Source organism: the organism of the source record quoted next, unplaced genomic scaffold (genome assembly GCF_019419815.1).
Source record: "Pyrus x bretschneideri cultivar Hongxiangsu unplaced genomic scaffold, Pyrus_bretschneideri_v1 Contig24, whole genome shotgun sequence".
Taxonomy (NCBI): Eukaryota; Viridiplantae; Streptophyta; class Magnoliopsida; order Rosales; family Rosaceae; genus Pyrus; species Pyrus x bretschneideri.
The window spans coordinates 1,116,239-1,131,450 of record NW_025999546.1 but is presented as its reverse complement, the minus strand read 5'-3'; the positions used below and the strand labels follow the sequence as shown (position 1 = coordinate 1,131,450).

The 15,212-nt window shown below is 36.9% G+C and overlaps 1 protein-coding gene and 1 pseudogene across 1 annotated transcript; one reads left to right on the top strand and one right to left on the bottom strand.

Moving 5' to 3' along the window:
- LOC125468204 overlaps positions 1-15,212 on the top strand; it is a 61,601-nt pseudogene that overhangs the window by 29,512 nt on the left and 16,877 nt on the right.
- LOC125478378 (disease resistance protein RUN1-like) lies at positions 546-5,029 on the bottom strand. Its single transcript, XM_048586538.1, has 6 exons — positions 4,438-5,029; positions 3,130-4,228; positions 2,750-3,049; positions 1,743-2,624; positions 1,014-1,650; positions 546-904 (listed from the first exon to the last, which is right to left on the bottom strand). Exons 1-6 carry the CDS (start codon positions 4,947-4,949, stop codon positions 738-740), a joined length of 3,597 nt encoding a protein of 1,198 aa, XP_048442495.1. The 5' UTR covers positions 4,950-5,029; the 3' UTR covers positions 546-737.

The window sequence follows — 15,212 nt, the reverse complement described above, 5'->3', positions numbered from 1 at the left end:
TTGGATGGCCCTGATGTGACTTGACGAATTTGTGCCTTTTGTTGCTATAAGAATAAATCATGCAACCAGTGTGCGAGGGCTGTGAATGTTTCAGTACTCTTCATGCGCCATTAACTTTAATGATTTTCAAACAATTTGGACATGTCTGTATCTGCGTCATGAGGGAAGTTTCATTCAAACAATCTGTATCTGAGTCTATTGAAGTCAATTTTGCACTATTTGATTATTTGCCTCAGAGACAGATGTTCCTCCTAATAATTCAGGTTGAAGAAGCAGAAACCAGCTCCGTAGTGTAGTAGCGATGCAATTGTCTGCTGTTTATTTATTTGATATATTATTCAATCTTGTATCTGTTATACTTATTTACACAATTTTTCAATGGGAATTGAGTCTTTAAGAAGCATGATTTTGTTGTAAATGACAATTAAGATCTGTAACTTTGACATTTATAAGCAAATAGGATGTTTTTGCTTTCCACGGTGCCGAAATACCATCGCTAATGCTGGGTGTATTTCAGTATTTGATGATGTTGAACACATTTGAGCTATGCAATATTTGATGATGTTGAACATATTTGAACTTCGATATCTAATTGCTAGGGGCTTTTATATCTCAAGCGGTTAAGCGCTTACCTGTGAACCCGAAGTTTTTAAAGGTAGAAAACATCTTGAAAACAAGGAGGTCATCCAAAGATGTTTGTGTCAAGTAAAATTACAAACTCATGGATCGCTGGTGGACTACTGTCGCTTCTTTTTCTGGGAGATGGAGGACTTAACTACTAGGGCAAGCGTGAAAAATAAGCCGGCAGCTGTGAGGAGCACCTTCCAGCCTTTGAGGCCGCAATTGCTACTGGCATCCCTCGTCCTTCCAATTGTGTAATCAGGTTCCTCCTCTTCTTCTTTGTCTGAAAAACATACAAATAGCATAAAATTTATGTTTTTGAATTGAATACAGACGGACTTGGAAGTGTTTGGATGGAGTATAATTCGTTGCAATACAACGACATAGCATACCTGTGTCTTCTTCATCAGCGTCAAAGATGAGGTGATATGGAAATGCCCGCGGAGATTCCATAGCGAATGCAAAATCTTCTTCAGAGAAACCAAGGAAGTATATTCCTGGTATATACTCCCACCTGGACAAATCTCCACCGATGACATATGGATAATTAGGATCTGATTTGGTGTTGTGTTGGGTACTTATCATTATATTATTCTGGTGTTCTTGCACAAGCTCGACACCAAACTCCTTTATAAACAACTCATGGGCCACTACAGAAACCACCACTTGATCTCCACATTGTAATATTGTTTCGTTCTCCATCTTCCAATGGCTCAACCATATCATATCTTCTCCCTCTCCTCTAATTCCATAGAACTCTGGGCGATAGATCCACTTCAGACCCTTGCTCTTGTTACTCACTTTAACCAGTATTTGATGACATAAGCTAATGTTGGATAACTCGGTAATTTTATAGGTAGCAAAGATGTTCAAGCCTCGAATTCTGTGACTAGCAAGTAGTAAAGGGACTATAAAAGATATGGAGGACTCTTTCCCATCAAAAATTGTGTTGGTACTTTTATAACTGAATCGCCCTCGAACCTCATTCCTAGAAAAAAATGTGCTGAATATACCATATTGATACAGTCCCTATGTATTTGCCATAATCATCACAACATTACTCAGTCATTTCTTTCCCATTATATATTTAAGACTTACGAGAGAGAGAAAGAGAGGCGTACCTGGACCAGGACCTTTTTTGGACCATTGTTTGTGTATAGATGATTTATTGGAACAGGTGTTGTCCTTCGTAGGTATGGATGACACATTAGAACAGCTGGCATGGATTCTAAGTTGCACAAGCCCAAAAGTTTGATTATTTCCACATCAACTCTATCAATAGGCTCCATCTTGTAATCATAGTCCAACTCAACTAGACTGCAGTTGTCACGCATCCAGTACATTTTGCACCGTCGCTCACGGGAAAGATGTTTTATTTTTCTTAATGATTTGCATCCTTCTATATTTGTCGTTTGGTGTACTTTCGGCAACCCCACAAGCGATTCGAGCCTATTACAATTCTGGAAAGATAGATGATCGAGCCTTCTCAAACCTTTGATGAAAGCTGGCATACTGCAAATTGGATTCTCATCTAAAAGTAGGCTTCGCAAGTAGGACAGATTACTTAAATCCGTAGGAAAGACATCATCAGAAAGATTGCACCCCTTCAAGCTTAACTCTACTAAAGAGCATGGAAAAGAACTCAAGATAGTTGAACTTCTTTCTGGCCTTAATGGAATTCCATCTGTTGCAAGAACCTCTAGAGACTCCATCTCCTTCATCATCTCCACTGGAAACTCATCAAGATTTGAGCAACCAGATAAAATGAGTGTTTCAAGTGATTTAAGCATGCACATGTTCTTCGGAAGCATCCTAAGATTCTTGCAATCCTTCATATTCAAGTACACGAGTCTCTTCAGGTTTCCAATGGATTCATGAACATCAATCAGGCTGGTGCAATCCAGAAGAATCAATTCCTCTAGTTTGGGGCAAAGTGAGAAGTCAATGATTTCAGTAAGGCCATGGGAATGGCTAACGTCAAGGATCTTCAACGAAGGAAGAAACTAGAAACAAAGAAAAATAAAAAACAAAAAAATAACTAGGAGTTGATTCCAACATATGAAATTAATTAAAGAATTAAAACCTAAAGAAAGAAGGAAAATAGATTGAAAAGCGTAAGGTAACATACGTTTGCTTTTTTGCAGAGTTGTCTCAAGTTGCTATATTGCATTTCAAGAACTACCAATTTCTTCAAAGAAAAATCAACAGGAATTGAATCCAAAGGAAATTCGAGCCAGCACAACCATCTTAACCTTGTCGGAAGTTCTGCATAACATCCGTCCAGTCGTACATGTCTAAGACAGAGCAGTTTCAGTTTGTGCATCCTTGCAAATGAATTGGTTTCCAAGACATTCTCGTTTGAGTTTATGGGGCTGTTCTTAAGCTGTTCATGCATGTCCAGCATAAGACCTTCAATTGCTTGCGTACCCTATAAAAGAAATCGGAAAAACAATTGGTTAATTAGCACAAGAGAAAAAGAAAAACACACACACAATGAACATTTCTTACATTCTTTTCTCTCAATACTTCGAAAGAATCCTGAGAGCGCCACAATCTACTACGATTCTCAGGCTCATATGATTTTCGGCGAACAATTTCTCGTCCCATGTCACGAATCATGTCATGCATAGACAACTTGTTGTCCCTATCAATTGTCACCAAGCACCTATCTCTGAGGTTTTGAATGCCACAGATTGTCTTGAAATCACATCCATCTAGTATTCTGACAATGTAATCTTCATCCTTTCCAATAAAGAAACAAGCAATACGGAGGAATAATTTCTGGTCATGGTCATCTTGTAAAGAGTCGTAGCTTATTCTCAATTTATTCATGATTTCACCATTTGGAATAACTTTTAACTTCTCCAATGTACTTTTCCATACACGCTTAGGTTCTCCGAAAAGAGAAGAACCCAAAACTTTGAGAGCTAATGGAAGTCTTCCGCCGTGTTGTACGACTTCCTCAGAATATTTCTCATAACCTTCAAAGGGATGATCCTGGCCAAAAGCATGCTGGCTTAAGAGCTCCAATGATTCATCGAAACCCAAAGGTCCAACTTCATGCACCGTAATACCTTCATGTGCCTTCAGCAACCTTTTACGCCTAGTTGTTATGATTATTTTACTTCCAGGATAAAACTGATCCTTCATTCTCAGTACTGCATCAAATTGGTCCATATGGTCCACATCATGAAGAACAAGAAGAACTCTTCTCAAGCTTATGGCTCTTCCAATCTTAATTATTCCCTCACTAACATTGTGTATTTTCTCTTTTTGCCCATTTAAAATATCACAAAGAATTTGCTTTTGTATTCGAACTAAGCCGTCTGGATGACTTGCAGTTTCTCTGATACTTTCAACATAGCTGCTTCCTTCAAAACTTTCAAAGTTTGAATTGTAAACACATTTTGCAATGGTTGTCTTCCCTATTCCAGGCAGCCCATAAAAAACAAGTATACCAACATCATGTGATGGATCTTGTAACCATAAATTGATGTGTTCGACTCGAGAATGGATTCCAACCAGTTTTGGTTCAACGCTCAAATGTGTGCGACTTAACTTATCACGAATCGCTTGAACAATATCTTTGATAAACTTTGACTCGTACCTAACAATTTGCAAATAAAATGAAAGATGAATCAAACATGTCGTGCACCCGATATCAATCAATTATACGAAGCCTGATCATCATGGAATTCACAAGAGAAAATTATACCAAGGTTCGATAAATAATTCTTAACAGCTATTCCATGCAGCTACATGGAAGCGGTCAACAACAACAACAAAGAGAAGACAAAAGAAGAAACTGAAATTTACCCATAAGCTTGATTTTGTAAAACCTTCCCAGCTAGATCTGCAACCTCTTCAAGTGCCTTCCTCCATCTCTCCATCATGTCGGGGGGTTCAGTTTTCCGGTGTCTAGCAAATGCCTCGGCAACGCTTCCCGTCTGCTTCCTCACATGGGACGGATCAATATCGTAGAAGACCGGTATAACCACATGGTCCAAGCTAGTCCTCTTGTGGTCAACGATCTCGACAAGCTCGTTAAGACACCATCTGGATGACACGTAATCTTTCGAAAACACAATGACAGAAGTTCGGGAAATTTGGATTGCTTGCTTCAGTCCTGACTTGATATCTTGTCCCGTCTCGAGTTCATCGTCGTCTCGAAATGTGCGATATCCTGCTCTTATCAAAGCTGTGTAGAGGTGGTCGGTAAACGTCTTGCGAGTGTCTTCACCTCTAAAGCTCAAGAACACGTCGTAATGATAACCCCGACGAGCGTTGGAATTAGAGGATGTTCCTTGAGCTGTTCTCACAAGAGCCATCGATGTGGATCGGTGGACAAACAAAAAACCTGGTCTTTGTTAGGTGCAATGCAAATGTCTCACTGCAGGGGAGATATTTAATTAGGTCATTCTTATCTACTTCCCGAAAAATTAACAAACAATTATAAAATGGGTCATTCCCATGCATTGACCCAAAAAGTATTTGTTTAAGTCATGGTCGGCTAGTGATGGAGATGAACAAACAATTATAAAATGGCCACTAGTGATAGAGATGAAAAGAAAAAGAAAAGATTACTTCTTGTTTTATATGTGATTTTCTAAATTACAATTATATTGATCGTTGCTCATTTTTTTGTGATAAAATGCACTTCTAGTTGCACAAAGATTTTTTGTGATAAAATACAACACATTTTGATTGTTGCTCTATACTCATTTCTTGTTTGATCGTTGCTTCATATTCATTTATCGTCCTTGAATTGTTGGAACCATTTCTACCAATCAACCCACCAACTAGTGTTTCCAATATCACCATCTCGAAGGTTTATATATTCAACTACACGATTGATTGTCCTAAAGATGATGAGGTAATTAGACAAAAATTAAAACTTGATAGAACCGCATAATAATGTGGCACCTTTAATGTTCAGGTAGTTTCATAAGGAAGGTTTAGAAAAACCTGAATTTAGGTACATGTATGGTCAAACTTATGGTGGTTGATTGAATTGTTATGTAGTTATGAATTTGTCGTATAGTTATGAGATTTGGCAAGTTATGTCTATGTTCTCAGGATAAGAATACTGATTTCTCATTGTACGAAATACAATTTACAATGTAAGAAACAAGGGAAGTTGGGAGCATTTTGCTCTTTTCCGTTAGTAAACATAATGATGAAGACAACTTTCCTTTTTTATTTTTTGTTTTTATGCTTTTCCCTCTCTTCCTCTACTCTCCTAAGCTTCCTTCCCCTTTTTCCTTCTTTTCTGCGTTTCTTCTTTTCCCTTCCCCTTTTCTCTATTCTCCAAAATTTCCTCTCATTTTCCTCCTTCATTTTCTACTTTTCCCTTCTCCTTTTCTTCTTTTCCTTCTCTCTACCCTCCGGAGTTTCCTTCTCATTGTCCCCTTTCCTTTGACGTCATTATATTTGGGTTGAGATGTGGACTTGTTATTGATGGACAGACAACCAAGTCAATGCTTGTTTTGGTCAAGCAATTGGAAATATGTCTTTTGCTCAGGCAACTGTGTAAACAATATCGTTTATTGAAAAAAAAAAAAAAAAAACAAAGAGTAGATGAATAATAGGATCTTGGTCTACTTTCATATTTCATTTCAACGTTGGGAAGGTCCAACTTGGTGTACTGTTACTTTTGTTGATTATTCGTTACTTTATTTTATGAGAGATTCTTTCATATAACCAAATTTTACTTTTAGAGGCGTCATTACTCAATCAATATTTGCCACGATTTCAAAACATACTTTTAAAGACATATCTCCCCATCCAGTCGATAAGGATGGTGGAAATAAAGGATATGGCCATACATGACATCCAAACTACACTTCCATTTTTTAAATGTCTTGTACATATTATATTTTATAATTAGGATAAATGAGAGCTTTACAAATTAAACAATGCACTGAATAATATAGTTGCAAAGTCCTCTGTCGTAAACTCTATATGTTGATGAATGTCTAAGATAGAGTTCACTGCAAGAAAATAAGTGGAAGTTTATCCTACACATTTGCAATTAAAAAGACAAATAACATGTATACACATGATGTAGGATTTAACGAGGTAACACTCATCACTGAGAAAATCTTCAGACTCTTAAGCCAGAACAAACACTAAGGGAAATGAGTATAGAAAGACTTACAAAACTCATCAACTAGACCCACATATTAGTAGACAATTTTTTCACTGCGTTTTGCTACCTGATCTCTCTTCAGCCTTCAAGTGGAAGTGGCACGACACTAATGCAGTCGTCAATCACTGTTTCCTCGAACTTTGCAAGATACTAACGCGATCATGTAAAATGTATGAAATGTAATAATTTTTTTAAATCAACTAATTACGAAAATCACAAGGTACATTTTCATAATTAATTTTCAATTGAAACACAATGAAAAATCAGTGATTAAAAACTAAAATATTCTCTTTGAAAACACATGGACACAAAATTGATTATTCTCAAATAAAAACTCTATGCTGACTCACTTTAAAACCCAGAGCATGCAACATATAAGTTTTGAATAAACAGTGAAGAAAATATAACTTTCTCTTTCTAAATGCAGTACTGCCGACTACCATGTGCCGTATATGAAAGCTGCTATATGAATTCTGCTTACAATATAAATCTCAGCAGCTACAGAAAACCACTTATGCTCAGCGACAACGATAACCAAAACCACATAAACTACTTTAATGCATGCAGCACCCAAAACTGAAAACCATATTGTAATGCACTCGGTGGTGTGCTAATGCATATGCATTGACGACCATACCTGAATGGACGTCTCTAAAACGTATGGTATTTTTGTGATTGAGAGCACAAGAGACAAACTTAAACTAAAATCGGCCTGACCCTGAACAAGCAAAACCCCGAGTAGACCAACATGGATGCGCTGCAACTCATCCACTTCCTTCTTCAGACTTTCGTTGATCTTCAACACACCTTGGAGTTTCAACACTTGGGGTTCAAGCTTATTGGCGATCTTCTGGAAGTGGTTTACTTGATTATAAGCAACAATCAACTCTTCATCCCTTAGGAATAATTGCCATATTAATTGCAAGATATTATTTCACATAATATCTTGCAATTGTTCTCCAATTACCACCATATATGGCTAGCCACTCTCCACCCAAAGTGCTGGACACCCTCCTATAAATACCCCTCGCATCCCACTAAAATGCTAAGTCATTTGCTACCCACGAACTCCTAAATACATTCATTTCAGAATTCTAACTTTGGCATCGGAGATTTTTCGGCCAAAATCCTCCTCATTCATCATGGGCGCGTGAGATTTTTGACCTTAATCTTATGCGTTATTACTTTAAAAGTGCATTTTTGTTAAAGGAAGAGACGGTGAAAATTTGCTTCCATATCAATCTTCGCTCAAGTTCCGTTAGAAAGTTACACATCAAGCTAGGAACTTCAAGAAAATCTCAATGTTAACAAAAAATGATTGGAATTGAACACAACTGATCTTTCTCTTTATTGTGCATTGAGTCGTCGACGTGCCCATCGGCCTCTCCTCCTTTTCCCGTTTGTCCATTACCAACCTTCAACATCACAATTGTCTCAATTTGAACTGAGAAAATTAATTCCACCACATGAGTATTCTTAAATCTTTCAGATTATTTTGAGACATCTCTCTACAATCACCTGAATTATCTGTGCAACTCCATTTAAAATAACGAATTTTGATTGCTTGGTGACATGATGGTCAAGAATTTAGAGTCACTTCCCCTCAAATTTATGGGTGGTTGCTTGGAAAGATTTGTCAATATAAAAGATCGTTATCCTAACCTCACACGCACTTCTCTCAATCATTTGATACTCTCTCGTTTCTTCGTTTTCAATCTTTTCACGATCCTCACGCGTCACTCCATTACCTTGAAGAAGACCACGGGCTTATCTCATGGTTCAAATCAAAGAGTTAAATCATTAGAAATTGGAATATGTTCACACACCAATTTTTACTTCTTACACATCCTTATTAATTTTTTGTCATTGTTCTTTTTCAACTCATTATTTCTGATGTCCAAAAATTGAGAGGGGTGTGTGAAAAGTAAAAATGGATGTGTGATAGCACTACCCTAGAAATTTTTACGAGTACTCCAAGGACGACAAGATTAATATGTCTCATTTTATGGGCAAATCTTAATTAGTTTGAATTACTAGGTAGTTCGATATAGGTAAGTCTTCAATAATTCAAGTGACTGGGTAATCCAACTTTATGTCCATTAGATGGGAAAGTAAATAAAAATAGTATTTTCTCAATTCAATCTTGATCGCCTTATATTTCGAGCACACTAAACATCTCCGATGTACCAGAAAATTTGGACTCAAATCTTATATTTGAGTCTAAATACGAGTCCAAGGGTTCTCCAAACTCATATTTATGTCTCTGGCGGAATGAAAACCCAATTTGAGTTTCAGTATGTGATTTGAGTTGAAAGTGGAGCTCATGCCAACTAAGAAAATTGTTACTCAACCAAGAATAATGAGATTTGAGTCCAATCATCTCCAATACACAACCAGATTGTTAAAATTCAAATATGAATTTCCAGTGCAAGGATTCAATTTTTAAAACTCAAAACGAGTTCTAGAATTTGAGTTTTAAGATCCAAATATATGACCTTTTAAGATCCAAATATAAAAATATTGTCTAAGATTAAGTCTTTACATTAGAGACACTTTGATAGGTCTCTTGTAAAACCAAGTTGGTCATGAAATTTTTAAGCACTGTGATTAGCACATGAGGGTCTTGGTCGGCTATTATTAAGCTTCCCCACGTGCATGTTAGCTGCCGCACGTGTAATCATCCAATTGTCATATAGGGAACTTGATAAGAATAATTTTGTTGCGTTGCTGAGTCTAATTCAATGAATTTAGGAAAATCTGATAGTTAATTTGTGTAGTTCACGGTTAACTTGGGGCATTGTCGTTCATGGTTTATAGGAATAGTAATTGGAGATCGATTTGTGTTGCATATGTGTCATGTGTGGAGAATGACCCTCAAGCTAGCCTTTCACCCCTTTCATTCACCCCAATTTAGTATCAATTAGTTTGTTTTCTACAACCTACTTAGTTTTAGTTTAAAATTCGTCTCTACAACCTACTTAGTTTTAGTTTAAAATTCGTCCAAACAAACCCCCCTTTAGTATTTCATGTCAATTTACTTCAATTTTTGTCCAAATCACCTTTTAGTTCCTGTTTTGAGTTAATTTGTTTGTTTTGCGCTGTTTTGAGTCAGTTTGGTCAGTTTTGAGTCCCTACATTTTTTTTATAGTTGTTAGATTAAACATTCATCCCTTTTAAAGATTTGATTAAGGTGCTTTGATCAATTGCCACCTCAATAATTTTCTATTTATTTAATTTCCATGTCATTAATTTAAATGCATTTATATAGAGGCATAAGGTAACTTAGCAACTAATTGCCTATAATATAGGAATTTAATTTCGTCAATCCCCTTATACACATTAAATGACATTTTTTAATAAAATAAAATAAAAACTTAATTAACTAATTCCTCATTACCTTATTATCAGTATTTAAAAAAAAAAAAAATCTCTTTCTATTAAAAATGTCTCAATAAAAAGTCTTCAATACATATTTTTTCACGTATAGATATATAAAAAGTATACTTAAAACTTATGGTACATTTGAGAACAAAAGTATTGACTTTTGGTACATTTAGATTTCAAATGTACCGAGAAACCAAATGTACCCATTGTTATGTAACCCTTTTGGTACGTTTAGATTTCAAATGTACAGATAAACCAAATGTACCATAAAACCAAATGTGCCCATTGTCAGGTAACCCTTTTGGTACGTTTAAATTCCAAATGTACCAAATGAACAAAAAATCACAAATGTACCACAAAGCCAAATGTCTCTATCTGATAACTCTTTTGGTACATTTACATTCCAAGTGTACCGAGAAATACAAAAAATCAAATCCACTATAAAACTAAATGTGTCCATATTATAGGTAACTAGATGTAGCTATATAATCAAACAAATCTTTATTATGTGTTGGTTCTTCTAAATAATAAAATCTGACAAATTTTTTTATTTTATAAATATTCTACTATATTCACAAAAAAAAAAAGAAAGTAAAATTATAACAAACAATAAAAAAAATGCATAGAGATGGATCATAAATGCATAAATATAGGGATAAGAGGAAAAAAAAAAAAAAAAAAAAAGGAAATGTCTAGGAAAAGTCGTGAAAAACGAAAATTCTAAACAAAATAAACTTATGTGAAAAACTTAAATTAATAACCAAAATTTTAGGAAAATGTTTGATCAAATTTTCAAAAGGAGTGTATGTTTAGTCTAAAAAATTAAAAAAAGAGGCGTCCATATCAAAACGTCCATTCTTTTTATTTATTTATTTTTTGTCCAAAATAAATGCAATGCTACTTAATTAATCAAATATAGGGAGGTTAACTAAGCCTCTAATCCTTAATAATCAACTCGTAAAGCATATTAGATAAATTAAATTATCCATCTCTAAATGTTGATAATCATCACATGACCCATGTGTCATTATGCATTTTTTTATTTTATATATAGTTCTATTGAAAGTAATGTTCATAAGATCGCATCACGCGTATTTTTAACATAAACGGGTGCTTATTAGCTATACAAGTAGAGTTTTTAAACATTTTTCTCAGTTAAATGTTTGAGCTTCACGTTAAGAATCTCTTTATCAAAAGAATTACCTTTGGTCTATTAACACTTATCTTTTCAATTTTGGGAGAGATCTTCAATTTTAATTTCACATTTTTTTTGTTAATATTAAAAGAATAAAATACTATCTCAAACCGGCTCAAATACAAGGAGAGGACATGTAAAAATGTATGGGGGTTGATACTAAAAGACTACATAAATATGTTGGAACCAGAAACTTGCAAAGGACTGCTGTAATGCAAAGTTCGAGAGCTTACAAAGCAACCAAGGGAGAATTCTTATTAAGCAAAGCAAAACTTCATGGCTATTAAATAGCCTTACATTTGAACACGAAAATGAAACAACTACTTCCCACGATCACAGGACCTACGATCGTGGTGGAGACTACGTCAAAACAGAAACATGCAACATGTCCCTCAAGTATAGGGATTATTGTTTCCTAAGAGATAAAACAACCCTAAAAACTAGGAACCCTAGCTGTAAATCCTTATCAGATAACGGCTAGAGTTTTAAACAATTCTAACATCCTCCCTTAAACTGAATACCACAGCTATTCAGTTTATTCCTGAAGCTTGCAAACACCCAGTAATCCCCGCAACTTCAGAAACAAGTCGACCTTCAACGGTTTCGTGAAAATATCTGCAACTTGTTCTAGAGAAGAGCAGTGCACCAGTTCTAAAACTCCATCCTTGACCAAATTTTGAAGAAAATGGAACCTTACATCAATATGTTTGCTTCGACCATGCAACACAGGATTTCTTGATAGTTTGATAGTCGAAATATTATCACAATACACCACGGTTGGACTCCGTTGCTCATGGTTAAGACTCTTCACAATTCTTCTTAACCAGACCACTTGGCATGCACTTGATGCTGCTGCTATGAATTCTGCCTCAGTAGTGGATAAAGTAACAACTGGCTGTTTTTTTTAGGACCAAGAGACTGCGCCCATATTCACCATAAATACGTAACCTGAGGTGCTTTTCCTATCATCTTGATCACCCGCGTAATCACTATCGGTGTACCCAATCAACTCCTCAGTTCCTCCCTTCTTGTAGAGTATCCCCAAATCAGTAGTTCCTTTAACATATCTGAGAGCTCTTTTTGCCGTCTGCATGTGAACTTCAGTTGGACGCTCCATGTATCGGCTAATCAAACTTACAACAAACATTAAGTCAGGGCGTGTAGCTGTTAGGTACATGAGACTTCCTACCATCTGTTTGTAAACAGTGCCATCAACCTATATTCCTCATTCATCTTTTGTAAGTTTGTAACCAGGAACAATGGGATTTAGTACCGAGTTGCATTGATCCATGTTAAACCTTTCCAATATCTCTTGAGCATACTTTCTTTGACTAATAAAGATTCCTCCAGAACCTTGTATTACTTCAATACCAAGAAAGTATCTCATTTTCCCGAGATTGGTCATGTCGAACTCCACCATCATAGATTTCTTAAATTGTTCAAACATCAACTTATCATTTCCAGTAAAAATGAGATCATCGACGTAAAGACATACTATTCTTCTGCAGTTTTGATGAACAATGTGTGCTCAAAAAGACATTTGTTGAAACCTTCCTTGATGAAATACGACTCTATACGACTGTACCAGGCTCGGGGAGCCTGCTTGAGTCCATATAGAGCCTTCTTCAGTCGATACACTTTTGTCTCCTGCCCCTTCTGTTCATACCCGGGTGGTTGATCAACAAATACTTCCTCATCTAACTCCCCATGCAGAAATGCGGACTTGACATCAAGCTGATAAATGTCCGAGTTCTTTTGCGCAGCAATCGAGATTACTATGCGAATGGTGTCTAGACGAGTAACTGGTGCGAAGACTTCTGCATAGTCAATCCCATATTGTTGGTAATAACCTTTAGCGACTAGTCGAGCTTTATGTTTATCTACTTCTCCATTCTCGTTAAGTTTCGTCTTGAATACCCATTTTACTCCGATATTTTTCCCTCCAGGTGGTAGCTCGACTAATTGCCACGTACTGTTATTCTCGATTGCCTGTATTTCTTGATCCATGGCCTGTCTCCATATTTCGGACGTCACTGTTTTTTCAAAGGTTGTGGGATCTTGATCAGTAAATAGTGCCAATTGAGCCATACCCTTATTCTCCTCATCGGATAAGCCCTGACCTGTTTCATAGTCCCTCATCCAAGTTGGTGGTCTTCGAGTTCGTCCTGTGAAAGGTGAGACTTCATCAACTTGGTTGTCTTCTTCAACTATTGATCCACCATGATCAGATTCAGTTTCAATTTCTTCATTACTTTCAGCCTCAGGATGACTTGTCGTCTCAGTGCCATTTTCTTCATCAATATCCCATTCGAGATCTGTCATAATAACTTCCTTGTGATTGTCATCCCACACCCACTGTTTATCTTCTTCGAACACTACATCTCGACTTATAATTATTTTCTGTGAGACAGGATCAAATAATCGATAAGCTTTAGACTCTTCACTCACCCCAAGCAATACGCATTTACAGCTCTTGGCATCAAGCTTCACTCTTTTATTGTCAGGTATGTGAGCATTAGCAATGCAACCAAAGATTCTGAAGTGGTCCACGGATGGTTTGTGTCCATTCCATGCCTCCTCAGGTGTCTTGTTCTTCACGGCAAGAGTGGGGCATCGGTTCAACACATGCACTGCCCAGTTAACTCCTTCTGGCCAGAAAGTTTTTGGAACTTGCTTGGCTGACAACATACTTCGCACCAAGTTCATGATGGTGCGATTCTTTCGTTCTGCTACACCGTTCTGTTGGGGAGTATATGCTGCGGTTAATTGCCTGTGGACTCCATTCTCTTGGCAAAAATTTGTAAATTCGTGTGAAGTGAACTCCCCTCCTCGATCTGTTCTTAAGCTTTTTATTGATGTCACAGCATCCTTCTCTACCCTTGCTTTGTAGGATTTGAACGTGCCAAATGCTTCGGACTTCTCTACTAAAAAATAAACCCATGTTTTTCTGCTGAAATCATCTATAAAAGTGATAAGATGCCTCTTTTTGCTGTTTGATGCAGGATTAATTGGCCCGCATATGTCCGCATGCACTAGTTGTAGTATCTCGGAAGCTCTCCATGTGCTTTCTTTGGGAAAAGGATCTCTGTGTTGTCTCCCTACCAAACAATCTTCACATACCCTTTGAGAGGCAATGAACTGAGGCATTCTTTCCACCATATGCTTCTGTTGAAGTATTCTAAGCCCATTCCAGCTAGGATGCCCATAGCGACAGTGCCAAAGTCGTGCTTGATCAGTGGTTTGAGACGAGAAACATCTTTGTTCCTTTGGTAGACCTCGAGCTGATATTGCAAACATTCGATTAGAACTCATCTTGGTCTCCATGATTAGACCTTTCTCCGAGTGAAAGATTTTGCACCTTCCATGTTGGATAAGTACTGAGAGTCCCTTCTCTTGTAATTATCTGATGCTTAACAAGTTGTTCTTCAAATTTGGTACATAGAACACACTGGTGATCACGTGTATCATACCGTTTACCTCCATTCGAACGTTTCCCTTGCCTTGGACAGTCAAGCTGGAATTATTTCCAAGCTTCACTGATTCTTTGAAGCTGCTATCAAACTCACTAAATAGGTCCCTCTTGCCACACATGTGATTGCTGCATCCAGAATCAATGAACCATGTGTGCTCCGCTGTTGCCTCATTGAACTCCACAAGTGCCATCAACAAAATCTCTTCTTTTGTCTCCACATGGTTTGCCTTCTCCTCCTTAGGTTTCTTTGGACACTCCCACTGAAAATGCCCTAGTTCATGACAGTGATAGCATTCTAGGGTTGACTTGTCTAGCCTTCCCCGTCCTCTTCCTCTTCCCCGATAGGTTCTTCGTCCTCGTCCTCCTTGTTGGATTCCATGAGTAGCCTGAAA